Source organism: Phocoena sinus, chromosome 4 (genome assembly GCF_008692025.1).
Source record: "Phocoena sinus isolate mPhoSin1 chromosome 4, mPhoSin1.pri, whole genome shotgun sequence".
Lineage (NCBI taxonomy): Eukaryota > Metazoa > Chordata > Mammalia > Artiodactyla > Phocoenidae > Phocoena > Phocoena sinus.
Genome location: NC_045766.1, coordinates 29213052 through 29229766, shown reverse-complemented (window position 1 = coordinate 29229766; position 16715 = coordinate 29213052). Strand labels below are relative to the sequence as shown.

General features: G+C 39.9%; 1 protein-coding gene across 1 annotated transcript; it reads left to right on the top strand.

The window, feature by feature from the left end:
- Nucleotides 1-748: 748 nt before the first annotated feature.
- Nucleotides 749-16431, top strand: LOC116752590 (ceruloplasmin-like). The gene is given in 8 exon segments (XM_032629379.1): nt 749-797; nt 3975-4298; nt 5497-5618; nt 5620-5710; nt 6209-6272; nt 6274-6377; nt 13293-13421; nt 16325-16431. Coding segments are annotated over 8 exon segments (990 nt in total).
- The last annotated feature ends 284 nt before the right edge of the window (nt 16432-16715 follow it).

Below are 16715 nucleotides of genomic sequence, written 5' to 3'. Positions count from 1 at the left end.
GAGGGCTATGCAGGAAGAGAAGGACAGGACTGCAAACATAATTTACCTATGGATGAGCCATAAAATACAACATTACCTAAGATAAAGTGCCCCCCTCACTTCCCCCCATATAGAAGCCAGTCCTAGTCATTTGTTGAGAAGAAAAGAAAAGAACAATGAACATTTACTAACACCATTTTCATTGTCTCAGGGGAGGATGCTAACTTTGAATGCCTACATTGTGTCAGGCTGGAAGAGGTCCTGAGGAGCCCTGAGGTTTCATTATTATTACCTTCATGTTACAGGTAGGAAGGGACTGGAGTTTAGAATGATTATGCAACTCGTTCCAAATCACACAGCTAGTAAATGGCAGAGTGAGAATTGGAGGTAGATCTATTTGAAGTGAATACATTAGACTTCTTTGAACTTATTGGGGTACTTACTGAGGGAAAAGTACCCCAGCTGAATGGCTCTTCTATTGTCTACATTCCAAAGTAAAATTAATGTTCCTAAAAGAAAGAGGAAGGAAGCTATAGAATTTCGATAAAGGGACATCTGAAAACCCATTTAAGGCATCCTGTCCCCCTGCCTGATGGGTGGATCCTTCTACAGCAGCTGGTCTAGGTCACAGTGACAGGGAAGGTTATAAGGTTCTTACATACCCAGAGCAAAATGTGGGAGACTGTAGCGTCCAACAATTCCAGCCCGATTGGATCTCCTCACTTAGGTCAGAGAGCCCATCCCTAACTCCTCTCTAGTGAAACGCATCATGTCTGACCTGCATCTTCTCCCCACTCCTTTCAACTGCTTCCCAAAGGGTGAGAGATGTGAATCCCTTCCTCATGGCTCTCTTGTGGGTGATTGCTCCACCCACCATGGTCCCTCTAGGCCTAGCTTTTCTGAATTTCTTCCAACATCTACTGGTGACATAAAAATCTGCCAAAGCAGTGGGCGGTTTCCCCAGCTTCCTCTTACAACCCTCCGAAGGATTCACAAATGTGAAAAACGTTGTGATATGACAACCTGCATGGGTTTTTTTTGTTTTTTGCAGTACGCGGGCCTCTCACTGTTGTGGCTTCTCTCCCATTGCGGAGCACAGGCTCCGGGGGACGCGCAGGCTCAGCGGCCATGGCTCACGGGCCCAGCCGCTCCGCGGCATGTGGCATCTTCCCAGACTGGGGCACGAACCTGTGTCCCCTGCATCGGCAGGTGGACTCTCAACCACTGCACCACCAGGGAAGCCCCAGCCTGCATGTTTTGACCTGTGTAGAATTTAGCAACTGTTGCTTATAAGGAAAATATTTATAGCCTCATTTTTTTAATGCAAAAAAGAAAACAAATTGCAAATATTTTGTTGATTTTTTAAATCAAGTAAATGGAAATGTGCTCTCCTTATAAAAAAACATTTTAAATATAATAATCCTCTCTCTTCCTCTCAGAACTGTATTTACTTTATGTCCTTAAGTATGCATATTTATCTGTATGAACTCCCAGAAAAAAATACACTTTGATCTTTTGTGTTTTAAAAAATAAATGGAGTACACTCATGATAGAAAAAAATATGCCGCAATTAAAATGAAAGCTGTAGACATCTAGGTAGTGATGTATAAAGGTCTCTAAGACTTGTAGTTCAGGAATAAAAACCAAGCTGCAGAACAATACATGCCATATCTGCTGGCTTAATATTTCTAAGTGTGGGTTTCTAGACCTAAATCAGAGCGGCACTCTGACTGTTGAAACCACTGTGGCTTTCAAATTGTAGAGTCTCAAACAACACCTCATAGTAATAGATATCCCAATATATGACGATCCACAGATCGATGGCAAATGAAGACTCCTACTCTTTTCCTCACTTTTGTAATCCTGGCCAAGGCACTCTATTTATTTGTCCCCCTAAAATGTAACATTTATTTCTCGACATCTCTGGGAGATATACAGAACAAAAAGAAGTGGTCCCTAATCTATTGGAGTTATAATCTATTCGGGGTAGAGAAAATACCACATAAAAATTTAAACAATGCAAACTAGTGTGTTGTTCATTGCCAGCTTTGATACAGCTGCTTGAAACTGAGGAGAGTTATCAGTTAGATCCATTAGACAATAACTAGCTTGTCTAGGTATTAGAAAATTGTAATCTGTCTTCACTTTGTTCTTGCAAAATTGCATACCCACCAAGCTTTATGTAGCTTAGACAAGGTACCACAAGACTCACTTCACCACCCCCCATAAATAGTACCTCCGGCATACGAGCCTTAAGGTGTGTGCCCAAGTTGTTTTTCAGGAACAAGGAGTCATCTCTCATCCAGTTCAAACCTGTTGAGACCACCGATCCCTCACCTGGGCCTGCTCAAGTGTCTGATAGGTGACCTTTTGACATCAGAGGGCCAAAAACTCCACCCTCAGAACATACTAATGTCACAATTTTCTGAACACGTGTCCCATGAAGAAACACGAAGCTCATTTTTACCTGCGCAGAACGACAGTTACTTCACCTTTTTCCTACCTCCAACCACCTTCCCCCAAGTCTCAGACCACCCTGTTTCTTTATCCCTTAAATATCCCAAGCCCCTCGCCTTTGAGGAGGCAGATTTGAGATTTGTTCTTCTCTCTTCTCACTTGACCGCTTTGCGAGAAAACCTTTTCTTTGACGCAAACCTTGGTGTCTCAGCGTTTGACTTGGTGCCCATCGGGCAAATAAACCTGATTTGGTAACATAATGAATTTAGAAAGCGGGGGCTGTCTGTAGACTAGACTAGACTAGAGGTGATTCCTATAATCCAGAAATAGATAAGAATCGTTAGGGGTTGATGGATGATCTGGGTAGCCCATCTACCCGGTAATTCAACAAGCTCTTAATTGGCATCGTACACTGTGTCAAGAACCAGTATTCTCTATGTGTTGTGCAACATTTCACCTGGCCTGACTAATGAAAACTAAATGCATTTGGAATGGAAATGACATATATGTAGATGAAGTGTTTGATGAGCTCTTCTGCAACCCTGATCTATGTAAACAAACACAAATAAAGGAAGACAAACATCACTCAGTTAGCCTATCCAGGAGCAAGGTTTGAAAATGAAGATCCTTTTACCACTGACCTTTCTGGTTTTTATTAGTTCTCCAGGTTGGACAATAGAGAGGCACTACTACATAGGCATTAGAGAAACTACTTGGAGTGATGCTTCTACTGGTAAATATACGCTCAATGAAATGCCTATTTCAGAAGATCAGTAAGTAATACCTTCACACTGAAAAAGCTGCTATCAGAAGCAAACGTTGATAATTATTATTCACTGATAAAATGCTGCTAAAGAATTTTCCATGATTGACCCTTTCAGGGCACATTTGCTATTAGAACCGCTTCCTTTGAATTTTTAGTATAAGCATGACATGGAAGACAGCTGTTAATATAAATCAGAAATTGCTCCTTCCTGGGATTATTGCCACTCTTGCCTTCATGATGCATATTTCAGGGATTATCTCTAATTCTGTATTTATCATCGATTTTGTTTGAGTGGTGCTTAAGATGTAAAACAACGCTTTTCCTTCTCACGTGGAGTCTATGGCAGAGATTGTAAAATTGCAGCTCTCTTCTTGATTTCTCTGTTCAGATCATTGGGACAAGGGAATCTAGAGGTTATGAGTCGGGTTCTGATTTACTCTGCTTGTGTGCCAAATTGCCCCCAATTCTACCAACAAATCCACGAATCATTGAAATGTGTAAACAATCTTAACCTGTAGGAATTGATCTGATGCTTGAGAGCGAAAATAACCTCAGGGTAGGGTTAGAAACCTTTCGTGGTTCAGTACAAAGAATTTGGTAAGTCATTTAAACCGAAATACCATGTATATTACTTGCTACATTTGCATTTGATCTCTTCACCAGAACTTCCAAACTTCTCCTTGCCTACTGCCCTGTTTTTGACTCCTTCTAGATTTTCACCAGTGTCTGGGTTTGCTCTATAAAATTAGGCTGTAACGCTTCTTACTTCTAGTTTCAGTAGATTTAACACTGCTTTCTTTCAAGTCAAACATTGTTCAAGTTCTTGTCTGTTTGTTTGTTTACAGAGAGTTTCAGTCCCAAACATATCTAAAACAAAGCCAAGATAGGATAGGACCTGTTTATAAAAAGGCTTTGTATTTTGAGTACATGGATGATACATTTCAAACGATCATTGAAAAACCATCCTGGTTGGGATTTTTAGGTCCAATCATGAAAGCAGAGACTGGAGACCTCATTTGTGTACATGTGAAAATTTTTGCTTCAAGAAACTATAGTTTCCATCCTCACGGAACCAACTGCACTAAAGAAAACGAAGGTAAGTGGGTCCCCTTTCCTTAGATTCCTGAGCTTTTGCTTATGAAGGGCATGAGACCAAAACCTCAGGAAAAGCAAGGTAATCGTGAACTAGGAGTAGTTTGGGGTGAATGTAGACTTTTACTTCAGAGCTCTTTAATTTTTATATCCCAGATTGTTCTGTAATTTCTCATTTGAAATGAGTGGACCCTCCCCCCTGCACCCAGTGCAATTTCTGGAAAAGAAAACACACTTTTCTCTTATGTAAATAAATAAATAATTGGGGGATGGGTAGGAGACACTCATGAGCTAAATGTTAGGTTGGCAGAAATATTGTTCTACCTTCATCTCATTTCCATTTCCTAGCGAATGAGGATTAGCTTCTTGGAAAACACCACTGTCAGGTGAAGTCACTATTTTCCAGACAGTAAGTATCTTCTCCCCTAAACGTTCACACTCACAGCTGCCTGATGGTGTTGGAAAAAGGAAGGGAAGAGAAAGCTACCAAATAGGGTTTTGTGTTCAACATGGAGCAAGGTCGTCTCAAAAGATGATAAATGATAGGTTGGCCACGCTTCAAAGTCTTCTGTTGAATGAAGGAATGTTACCTATAACTATCAGATTCCAGCTTCCAGAGGTGGAGATCTGAAGCCAGATTCTAGGAGAGAAAGGAAAAGAAGAGAGCAAGATGCCAGCTTCAGACTAAGGTATAATATGCAGTATTATAAGGTATAATATGTAAGTAAGCATAAGGTATAATATGCTCAGTATAATATGCAGAAGGCCACTTCCCGATGCCTGTGGGCAGCTTGTAGATAACATGGAGGCTCTTGAGGCCCTGGGTCCCAAAGCCTGATTTGCAGTATAGAAAATACGGAGGGCAACTCAGGATCCTAGCTCTCTGTATCCAAGATCTAGCACATAGTAGGTACACAGTAAATATTTGTGGAATCTATCAATAAAGGTGATGATAGTCTGTTAATATGCTGCCTGACTCATTCCAATTTAGTCTGGAAACTGGCCAAGCTGGGCATTCAGGTAGAAACCAAGTAAGGGGGATCTAGGGAGACAGGAGGCAGGAGAAAGGAAGGTGGAGATGCACACTTTATTCTAAAAATACAAATTAACATCCATTCATGACTTAATGGAGAAAGCGTGGATCACATGCAAAACAGTGTCGTCCGGTGGTTACTGTGACCACACTGCAGGTTGTTTTCTAGGCGCTCTCTATCCTGATAACACTACAGGCCCGCAAAAGGAAGATGACCGGCTAGAACCAGGGGCAAGGTATACTTACCGGTGGTTTGTAGAAGAAACTCAGGGGCCTTGTCGCAATGACAGTTAACTGCATGACACAGATGTACCACTCCCATGTAGAAACTCTAAAAGATGTGGCTTCAGGACTTCTTGGACCAATTCTGACTTGTAAAAGAGGTTACATTTTAAAAATCTCATTATAGCAATAGAGCCAACCGGGATACGTGGGGTCTCCCTCACTCTTCCAGTGGAATTTTGCTATCAAATGACCTCTCTTTGCCTGGCTTGACCTTGATTCTCCAGTCAAGAAAGTAACGTTGCCACTGGAACTCTGAGCTCTAGATGGCAATCTTGAGTCCAATGCCTCCATTCAAGTCCAGGAGTGCAGGTTGGACACTAGATGGTAGTCAAACCCAGTAATCGTCACCTTAGCCACCTTCACACAAAACTCTGTCACCCTTGTACAGAGAAGTGTTGAACCCACAGGGTGGGAGGAAACAGGGAGATGAGAGGCTGTCTGTTCCTTGCATGCTCAGTTCCTTAGGCTTCTGTCTGTGGAGGTGCAAGATTTTCCTTTTACATTTTGAGTGGAATCAGTTAGAATCACTAGTTTATTTCATAGCGAAAAGAATTTCTGCAAAGAGGAAGTTCTGCTGTTTTGCTATTTTGTTTCAGGAACCCTGGATAGAGACGTGGAAAAAAATATCCACGAGTCTTACGTTCTGATGTTTTCTATAACTGGAGAACCGTAGCTGGTATATCGATGACAATATTAATATATATACTGAATCTGGCCAAGTTAATGCTAGAGTTTCTAGCTTCTGGGAGAGCAATCTCATGTGCTGTAAGATTATAAAGAACTTTCTCATTCATTATATCCTATAATTCTAACTTCTATGATTCTATTTCGTGATTTCCCTTTGTTTGAGTTGGTTTAAATGAGTTTTTATTTCCCAGTTTTTTACCCCAGGTATGCTGGTTGATAGGCAAGTCATCTAGTAAATCCTCTTGGTTTCCAAAGTCTCACAGCAAGTAAAGTTAAACAGATGCATTTGTTTCTAACATCTGATATTGATCAAAAGTAGGTGGTGACAGCAGAGCAAAGATGTAATTTTAAGGTAATAAAATATTATAGAAGAACAAAGACATAACTGACCAGATATCTTATGGAAATGTGTTTCTATGTAGAACCTTTCAGAAAAGATGCTCCTGTTATCTCAGTCACCTTTATTCTTGTTTTCTTCTTCCATGGACTTAGCTTCTTTCTATTCTTTTCCCCTTTTCACTGTTTCCCACTTTTTAGCTTACTTTTCCTCCTCTTGCCTCTAAATTTGTGTGCTCCTCAGCTTTAATCAGAAACAATGCTTATGGCCTCTTTTTTGGGAAAACAAGTCAAGTCCTGTCGTAGATTATGCATGAGAACAAAGATGATACTGCCAGGCTTATGTGATGAGAAAATGCATAGAATGTATACCATGTGGCCTTGATCTAACATGCTCGATAGGTTAATTTACATCTGTTTTCAGCAATAAATGGATACATGTATGGAAATCTGCCCAATCTCACCATGCGTGCAGAGGACAGGGTCAAGTAGTATTTTATTGGCATGGGAGGTGTGTTGGACACACACTCCATCTTTACCCACGGACAAACTCTGATCTCTCGGAATCACAGAAAAGACGCCATTACTGTCTTCCCTGCCTCAATGCAAGATGGCTTCTTGGTGGCCAAGGGTGCTGGAGAGTGGATGCTGGGCTGTCAGATACATGGTAGGGATTTATTCCTTTTACATAATACAGTGTCAGGGGACTCCCAGGGTTACGACCTATTACAAATGCCTCATCTTTCAAATGGGGGAAACTGCTATTGGGGAGGTGATAAGATTGCCTTTTGGAAAGTCAGTGACATAGTTAGGACTAGAACCCACGTCTCTGACACCTTTAACTTTATGGTAATAAACCCTTTTAGGTATATAGGGATTATTTTTGTTGTTTTTTTTACAAAAAAGAAGTTTATATTCATTAGCTGGTGAGCCTTACAAGAAAACCCTGAGTGTCAGACAGAGCATGTATTATTACACCTTTTTAAAATTACTATTTATTTATTTTATTTTATTTTGCAGTACGCGGGCCTCTAACCGTTGTGGCCTCTCCCATTGCGGAGCACAGGCTCCGGACGAGCAGGCTCAGCGGCCATGGCTCACGGGCCCAGCCGCTCAGCGGCACGTTGGATCCTCCCGGACTGGGGCACGAACCCGCGTCCCCTTCATCAGCAGGCGGACTCTCAACCACTGCGCCACCAGGGAAACGCACACTTTTTTTTTTAATTGAGAAAACAAGTTCCAAGAGGTTAAAACACTTACCCAAAACCCTATGAGAGCCAGGAATTATGTAGGACCAAGTAATTCTAATCCAGTACCCAGTAAACCTCCTTATTTTAGTTTATTTCCCTGTTCAATCACACTTCACATTTAATGATAGGAAGGCCTGTTATGAAGTTATTGATCTTCTCTATTCTTAAATATGACTAAACTCTACATATAATCATGTAAATGTTTTGTTTTATTTCTCAATCAGTAAACATGATTGTTACTAGAACTGAAGAATTTTTTTCTTTTTTTGTACAAAAATGGGGTTTACTGGGCTTCCCTGGTGGCACAGTGGTTGAGAGTCCGCCTGCTGATGCAGGGGACAGGGGTTCGTGCCCTGGTCCGGGAAGATCCCACGTGCCGCGGAGTGGCTGGGCCCGTGAGCCATGGCCGCTGAGCCTGCGCGTCCGGAGCGCAATGGGAGAGGCCACCGCAGTGAGAGGCCCGCGTACCGGAAAAAAAAAAAAAAAAAAAAAAAAAATTGGGGTTTACTTCTCTGAGAAAAACCTTTCTTTTTTCTAAGTCCCATACGTTGGTTAGCATCATACTTCAATTAATTATTTAAACAACTAAACAACAAGTATTTATTGGGATTTCCTATGTGCTGTGTCCCTCCCAGAGTTGTGAGAAAAAGGAGACCCACACACAGCTATAATAACTCGACAGAATTTAATGATAAAAAGGTTCTCACTTAGAAAGGAATTTGTTTTAACATACGTTTTAAAGGTTAAAAGGTACACTCAGCCCCACTCCTCCTATTTACCTCGTTTACAGATCTTGCCTTTAAATCAGGTCTTTCCTCCTCAACTCTGCAGAAAAATATAGGGTCAGGCTAGGCACAGTTGCGAAAGCTTCTGAAAGTTCTTTGGCTGATGGACCCCATAGCCTTCCCGTGTTTCTTCTCTTCCTGTGACCTACAGTTTTGGGGTTTGTTTGTTTGTTTGTTTTTTGTTTTGTTTTGTTTTTAGGAATTATAAGAATACATGAATAGACTTGTTGGAAAGAAAGGAAGAAAAGAAAGAGGAAGGAGCCGGGGCAGGGGGCAGCGAAGGAGGGAGGGAGAATTTGGTGGCAGCAGCAGACAGAAAGAGTGAAAGTCTAATATGGTATCTGGGAGCCACCTCATAGGACCTCCAGAGAGTTGAGAATTAAATAAGCCAGCTGATAAACTTGTGGTAGCTTCAAATTGGCCAAGGGGGAGAGTTTACACTACCAAAATTAGCAAAAAAAGAAAAAGAAGAATCAGATTTTGTGTTCACCTTTAGAGAAATGGTTTAAGAATAGACCATTAGTCTAACCCTACCCCACTACCATCCCAGTTCCCTCTCCAGAGAATAATCCCTGTAAGCAAGTTTGCGTGAATACCTGTAAACCTGTTTACCATGCATTTTCATACAATACATATGAACATGTAGAAATAAAAAATGCACAGCTATTGTTTTGTGTTTTGTTCTACATAAGTAGATCACACTGCATATAAGTTTTATTTAATTATATAACTTTAAAAAATAGGCTATTATTTTTATATAATAGGCTTTTCTTTATTCTGCTGCTTGCTTTCTTCACTCATCCATATGCCTTGAAATCTTTTCCATGATATTCCCTATACCTCTAACTTACTCTTTTAAACAGTTGTATAGTTTTCCATATTTGAGACATAGCCTAATTTTTTTAACCATTTGCCTACTGATAGATATTTAAATAGCTTTCACCTTCTTGGTTCACTAACAGTGTTATAGCTAACCCCTTTTTATTTCTATCTTTTTATGTATGTGCAAATATGTGTCTTGCTTAACTATGAAGAAGTGAAATTTTTTTTTTTTTTTTTTTTTGGCGGTATGCGGGCCTCTCACTGTTGTGGCCTCTCCCGTTGCGGAACACAGGCTCCGGACGCGCAGGCTCAGCGGCCATGGCTCACGGGCCCATCCGCTCCGCGGCATGTGGGATCTTCCCGGACCGGGGCAGGAACCAGTGTCCCCTGCATTGGCAGGCAGACTCTCAACCACTGCGCCACCAGGGAAGCCCAAGAAGTGAAATTTTTTAATGGAAGTGTTTTTCATTTTAACAAATGCCACCTAATTTTCTTCCAAAAAGTCTGTGTTAATTTACTCTCCCACCAATGTCACTCTAAAATCAAAACACAGGACTGATGCCCTCATGGAAATGTACCTGCCTTGATTTTCTTCCTGCCTGCCAACTAGTTAATCTAATAAACCAACTAACTCATTAGTAATTAATGGTAACAATTTCAGACCCATAAGGGAAAATACTTTTGGCTAAACAGACTCTCGAATTCCTCTCATTAGGCAGGTGCCTTATTCACGTAGGAGCTGTTCCAATGTTTGTTATTATTCTCCACTAATATATGTTCCTCTAACATTCATCTTGGCCTCCTGTGTTTTATACTTGCTTCATACATTTCAGGTTTTTACACAGCTTCCATAAATAAAATACCTCAAATTTCTCAAAGGAAGGGGAAGTTGCAGTGTTGTCGGCTACAATTTTTAAAATACATATGGACTAAGAAAAATGTTTTAATATTTTCATAATGTAAGGAGTTGCCAAAACCCTTCGACAGATGTTATTGGGACACAAGTTTTACATTATTATATTGCTGCTGAAGAAATTTTTGGAACTATGCTCCATCTGGTATAGATTTCTTTGCTGGAAATAATTTAGCAGCAGCTGGAAGGTAATGATTCAGCAATTAAAATATTTATAGTTAAATAAAGATAATTGGACTTTTTCATAACCTAGCTACTCCTGAAAAGATTGAGGTATCTATAATAAAAAGATACTGATAAAATAAAGGTAGGAAAATAATTATAACAATTATTGGAAAATATTGAGCCTAAGGATCATTGTTACACAAAGATTTTCTCTAAAAGCCTTGGAAGCCACTGCCAAGAAAAGCATACTGCTTATCTTTTTCTTAGAGCTCAATTTTTAAATGGATTTATTTTATAGTTATGAGATATTTAACAGCACAGTGGATGGTGTTATCAGCTGTGTTGTTAAATATCTCATAATTATAAAATAATTTTTGTAAGATAGCAAGAGCAATTTTACAAAAATTCAAAAATATTCCTCATGTGGAATTGGTACTTTCCTGCTAAGATCTGAGGATATAATTAATAATTTCTTATGACATCCTTAAATAATTTTAAATAAATATTTTTTACTCAATAACACCTAAGGATATATTACCAACTGCTTCTTTAATAACCAAAAACTAAGACTAAAATACATTGCTGTGACATTGGCATTTAAAAGTGCACAAAAAGTTTTTCTGATGGCCCATCTGCTAAATATATTTACCAGTTTGAAGATTACAGGAGTTTTCATTCTTTTGGTCTATTGAATGAAAGTTTTATGTCAGAAAATACCAAGTTCCATAACCACCAAAAAATAATGTTTCCCATAGTACTTTTTTTCTAATTTACTCGCAGAAAATTTAAGAAAACTAAGAATGTTATATCAGGCGAATATTTTCTCTTCTTACATTTTAAGCTCATCAGTAAATTCAATCTATGTAGTGGAAATTTTGTATTAATTGTGAAAAGGCTATCTGGGCGTAGAGCAAAAATTAGATTCAACTCTCATTTTATATTGACTAAAATAAGTATGAATTAATAGATTCTTTTGGCTTGCATGATTCTCCTGACTATGAAATTTGATGATGTCTCAGCATCACTTCTTACTAGGGAACACTTTTTCTCAGGGGACTCCATTTTATGTTATTATAATAGAATTAAAAAGTCAAGAATGACATCTCTCATCTCAATACTATAGCATCTCAGCACAGTTGTTTTAAAAGCAATGTTGGTTACTACCTGCCTTAAAAAAAAATCAGACAAGTGTTTTTAAAATTTTATTCCAAAAGAAGATGTGTAGATAAACTAGTAGGTAGTATACAGACAGACACTTGTATACACATGTATAGACAAAAGACTGAAAAAATATCCATGCAAAATGTTGACAGTGGTTATATAGAGATGGTGGGATTATGAAGATTTTAACTTTCTTTGTCATATTTTTCTTTATTTTCCAAATTTTCTACAATGAGTATGCATTGTTTTTATAAATAAATTACAAGTACTTTAAAACAGATGCATGTAGGTTCTTGCTTTCTTTTCACATGATCACTGTTCAATTTAAACGTTCTTTGTGTATCTACTTTCTCTGTACAGTGAATCCCGGCTCTATTTCGAACAAGGCCCAAACAGAACTGGAGGAATTTACAAAAAACCAGTTTACTTTGAATACACAGATGCTTCCTTCCAAACACAGAAGGCAAAAGCAAATCACCTCGGACTCCTTGGTAAAATTATTTCATAGCTTGTGGGGTTATAAACGCCATTTATACATGTTCTGTGCCATCAAAAGAATATTCGCCAGTTTACAGTTTTAGAGATTTTATCTCTCATCACTGACTGTAACCCTGAGAAGATGGATGTTCGTGCTGACGGGGAGAAACTTTTACTTTTCTTGGCTCCTCATCAACCTCTTGGGCTTTGCAACCCCTGGAGGGAGATCTATTCTATCCAGTTCCCAGTGCTTTTGAGTGGGCTCTTATCTTTAGTCACAGCATCATATTTGTTTTCTCTAGGATTCTGGCCAAATGTACTAAGATAAATAACAAAATAGGACCCTCTAGATTCCTTTATTATTTATACAAAAAAACCACCCTTTTTAGAAAAGGAAAAACAAGCATAGTGTTTGAGAAGGTAGAATCGCCATGGGGGGCAAAGAGTTGCTTTACTTCACTAGCATCTAATGTCCACAAAGTCTCTTCAAGGCTCTGATTTTAGTAATTATAGCACAAGTTTAAGGAGAGTTCTTTCTGCTTAGTTCATCTCTGTTTCAGAATTTTTAGAGTCACAGATTCAACCTGCCTCCAGATGGAAAGAAGTTTTATAACAAATTATATACCTCTAGTTCTTGGCTTGGGTTGAAAGGGAGAGAGAGTAAAATGAAGGGTCTTTACTTTGTGAGAGAGATAATTGCCCTGGGTCAATAAAGATGCCTTGCAGCTTCTCCCAATCCTCCACTAGGCTTAAAGGGGAAAAGAATAAAAGGCTTAAATGATGAGGTTGTTCAAGAAAGAAAATAAAGTGTTCCACTTCTACATTGAGTGTTTTCATAGGTATTAACTGATGCTCATCGAAGTAAGTTTTCTAGAGCTGGAGCTTATAAAATTCTAGATGACTTAAAGGCAAAAACCATGTGTCATAAACCAGCAATGGTCCATTTGTTAAATGTGTTTTCGTTTCATTTGGCCGCATGTTGAGGAAAAGAATAAGTCACTGTGTATATACTTAAGGGGACAGATGACTCATAATTTAAAATAAATAACAACTATCCACACATTTTCCTTTTTCTATTTCCTAGGTCCCATAATATTTCTTAGCCCTGGCGAGAAACTCTATGCTGTCTTCAAAAACAATGCCTCAAGGCCGTATTCTATTCATGCTCATGGGGTGCAAACAAACTATTCCACTGTTGCTCCAACACAGCCAGGTAAATGCTTTGGGAGAAAGAAAAGTCCCAAAGATTTCATGCAGGACTGTGAGGCTAATGTTTGCTCTTTTTTTTCCTGTTTTTTTTTGTTGGTTGGTTTTGTGGAATACCTCCTATATGCCACGCCATATTTTTTTTTAATTGAAGTACAGTTGATTTACAATATTATATTAGTTTCAGGTGTACAACATAGCGACTCAAAATTTTTATAGATTATACTCCATTTATAGTTATTATAAAATACTGGCTTTATTCCCTGTACTGTACAATACAATACATCGTTATAGCTTATTTATTTTATACATAGTAGTTTGTACCTCTTAATCCCCTGCTCTTATCTTGCCCCTCCCCACTTCTCTCTCCTCACTGGTAACCACTATTTTGTTCTCTATATCCACGAGTTTGTCTCTTTTTTGTTATATTTACTAGCTTGTTTTATTTTTTAGGTTTCACATATAAGTGATATTATAGTATTTGTCTTTCTCTGTCTGAGTCATTTTACTAAACATAATACCCTCTGGGTCCATCTGTGTGGTTGCAAATTTCATTCTTCATTATAGCAAGTAGTATTCCAGTGTGTGTGTGTGTGTGTGTGTGTGTGTGTGTGTGTGTGTGTAACATCTTCTTTATCTACTCATCTGTTGAAGGACATTTAGGTTGCTTCCTTATCTTGGCTATTATAAATAATGTTGCTATGAACTTTAGGGTCCATGTATATATTTCAAATTAGTATTTTCACTTTCTTTGGATATATATCCATGAGTGGAATTGCTGGATCATATGGTAGTTCTATTTTTAGCTTTTTGAGGCACCTCCATACTGTCTTCCATAATGGTTGTTCCAATTTACAAACAAAACCTAAAGTTAGGGCTTCCCTGGTGGCACGGGTGGTTGAGAGTCCGCCTGCCGATGCAGGGGACACGGGTTCGTGCCCCGGTCCGGGAAGATCCCACATGCCGTGGAGAGGCTGGGCCCGTGGGCCACAGCCGCTGGGCCTGTGCGTCCGGAGCCTGTGCTCCGCAACGGGAGAGGTCACAACAGTGAGAGGCCCGCGTACCGCAAAAAAAAAAAAAAAAATGCCTATGATATTCCTAGAACCATGCCAAGTGTTGTGTGGAGATGAAAAGAAACCAGAGTTATCTTTCAGGGGATACATCTACATAAATGATAATATTATAAGGCGTCAAATTAAGTGGACTTTATGGTAACATTTCTATAATGATGATTATAGCTAACCTTTATTAAGTCCTTATGTGCCAGATGCTATGCTTAGTATTTTGCATGGATCTCTCATTGAACCCACACAACTTTCCTATGAAAGAGGTACTATTTTATCACCATTTTATAGAGAAATGGAGGATTAACAAGGTAAAGAACTTTCCAACAAGCAGGAAGTGTTAAACGTAGGATTTGAACCCCTGGCTCTGACTCCAGAGCCCCTCACTCTTAGCCTCTTCAGAAAGCTGCTCCCCTTAAGAATGATCCTACTTGGGACTTCCCTAGTGGCGCAGTGGTTAAGAATCTGCCTGCTAATGCAGGGGACACAGGTTCAAGCCCTGGTCTGGGAAGATCCCACGTGCCGCCGAGCAACTAAGCCCGTGCACCACAACCACTGAGCCTGTGCTCTAGAGCCCAAGAGCCACAACTACTGAGCCCACGTGCCACAACTACTGAAACCCGCACGCCTAGAGCCTGCTCTCCGCAACAAGAGAAGCCACCGCAACGAGAAGCCCGCACACCGCAACGAAGACCCAACACAGACAAATAAATAAATAATTAAATTTATTTTTAAAAAAAGATTTATCCTACTTGTACCACGGAACCTGGTACCATTAGCTGTCAACTCTAGCCACTCACTCCAAACCCATCACAGATGGACTCAAATAGTCTTCCCCTCCCCTTGAGGTCAAACTTAAGTACTCCAGCAATGATGCAGCTGCTGGTCTGTATTCCCTGGAACATCTAGGGACAGCAGAGCAGCCCCCTGGGGTTACTAACTGGGTCTTGGGACAAGCCAGCCAGTCACTTCCTATTCCCTAAGGCTGTGGTTTCCTTCGGTGCCAGGGCTCCAGGTACATACGGTACATTTACTAATACCTTGGACATTGTCAGTTCTTAGTTAAAATTGTTTCATATCGTTCTCCAAATTTTCTGACATCTTAGAAATGTATCTATGTCATGCATATCATTGTCACTTTAGATGCAAAATTAATTTCCCTAAATAGCAATGACTCAAGTGGGAGAAGGCTCAGCCTTCCCCCTACCTTCTAATATCTCCAAGGAGTCTTGAGAGCCTAAGTTTCTTCTAGCCATCTCCAACTCTCATTTCCTGCTTCTGCTCAGTTTTCTGGCTCCTCACCTCCTGTGGCTGGTATCTCCTCATGTCTCTGTGCAGCTCCAAATTGGAACACACCCCCATTTCTTAGGACTCACCTAACCAAGCACAAAATCAAGGCCATTGTGGGTCATAGATTTCAAGTGAAATTTGGGGGGCAAGTAAGAGGATTTTTATTATTATTATTACACAGTGAAAGCATCACCATTTGTTGTTACCATTTGACATTAAATGCCCTTGTCTTTAATTATCCCTCCGCTATGCATGGCCGAGAACCTCTGGCTCTCCTGCTTTTTATTCTCACCCTCAAGACTTCTTTCTCTGTATTCTTCCTCTCCACATTCTCTTGGCTTCTCTCCTCTCCTCACATTATTCTGGACCCCATCTTGAGCTGCACTCTCCAACACATCCCCCATCCTCCAAATACCTCCCCTATTATTATACAGAGAAATTCATCTCCCTCTTACTCTCTTTCTAATCTAACCTAGCCAGGCCCTGGGCTTCATTTATCAAAATCAAAGTAGCCTACATATGAGATAGTCTCCTAAACCTCGGGTTCTCTGCTTAGGAGAGAAATTGGCCACTAAAGCCCTCAGCCCTCAGGCCCAGCCCCAGAATGCAGAGGTAGCTCTACTTCTTCCTGTAACCATGAGTTTTCCTGATAGCTACATCTAGGGAAATGATCATCTTCATATCACCAACATCCCTAGTTAGAAATATTTCAGTTAAAACCTTTGGGATTTGTGAAACCGATGTTCTCTGAAATCTAGAGTATTCTGTGTGAGACGCTGACAAGGTACCTAACACCGATACGGACACAGGCATCCTGTTAGAGCGAGATGTTTTCCCTGTGGCCTGTCACTAAAAAGTTCTAGGACTTCCTTCTCCAAACTCTCAGTTGTATTCAGAGGAGAGGTTCAGTGGTACCAAATGCATTCTAATCGTCGTCTGATGAAGTA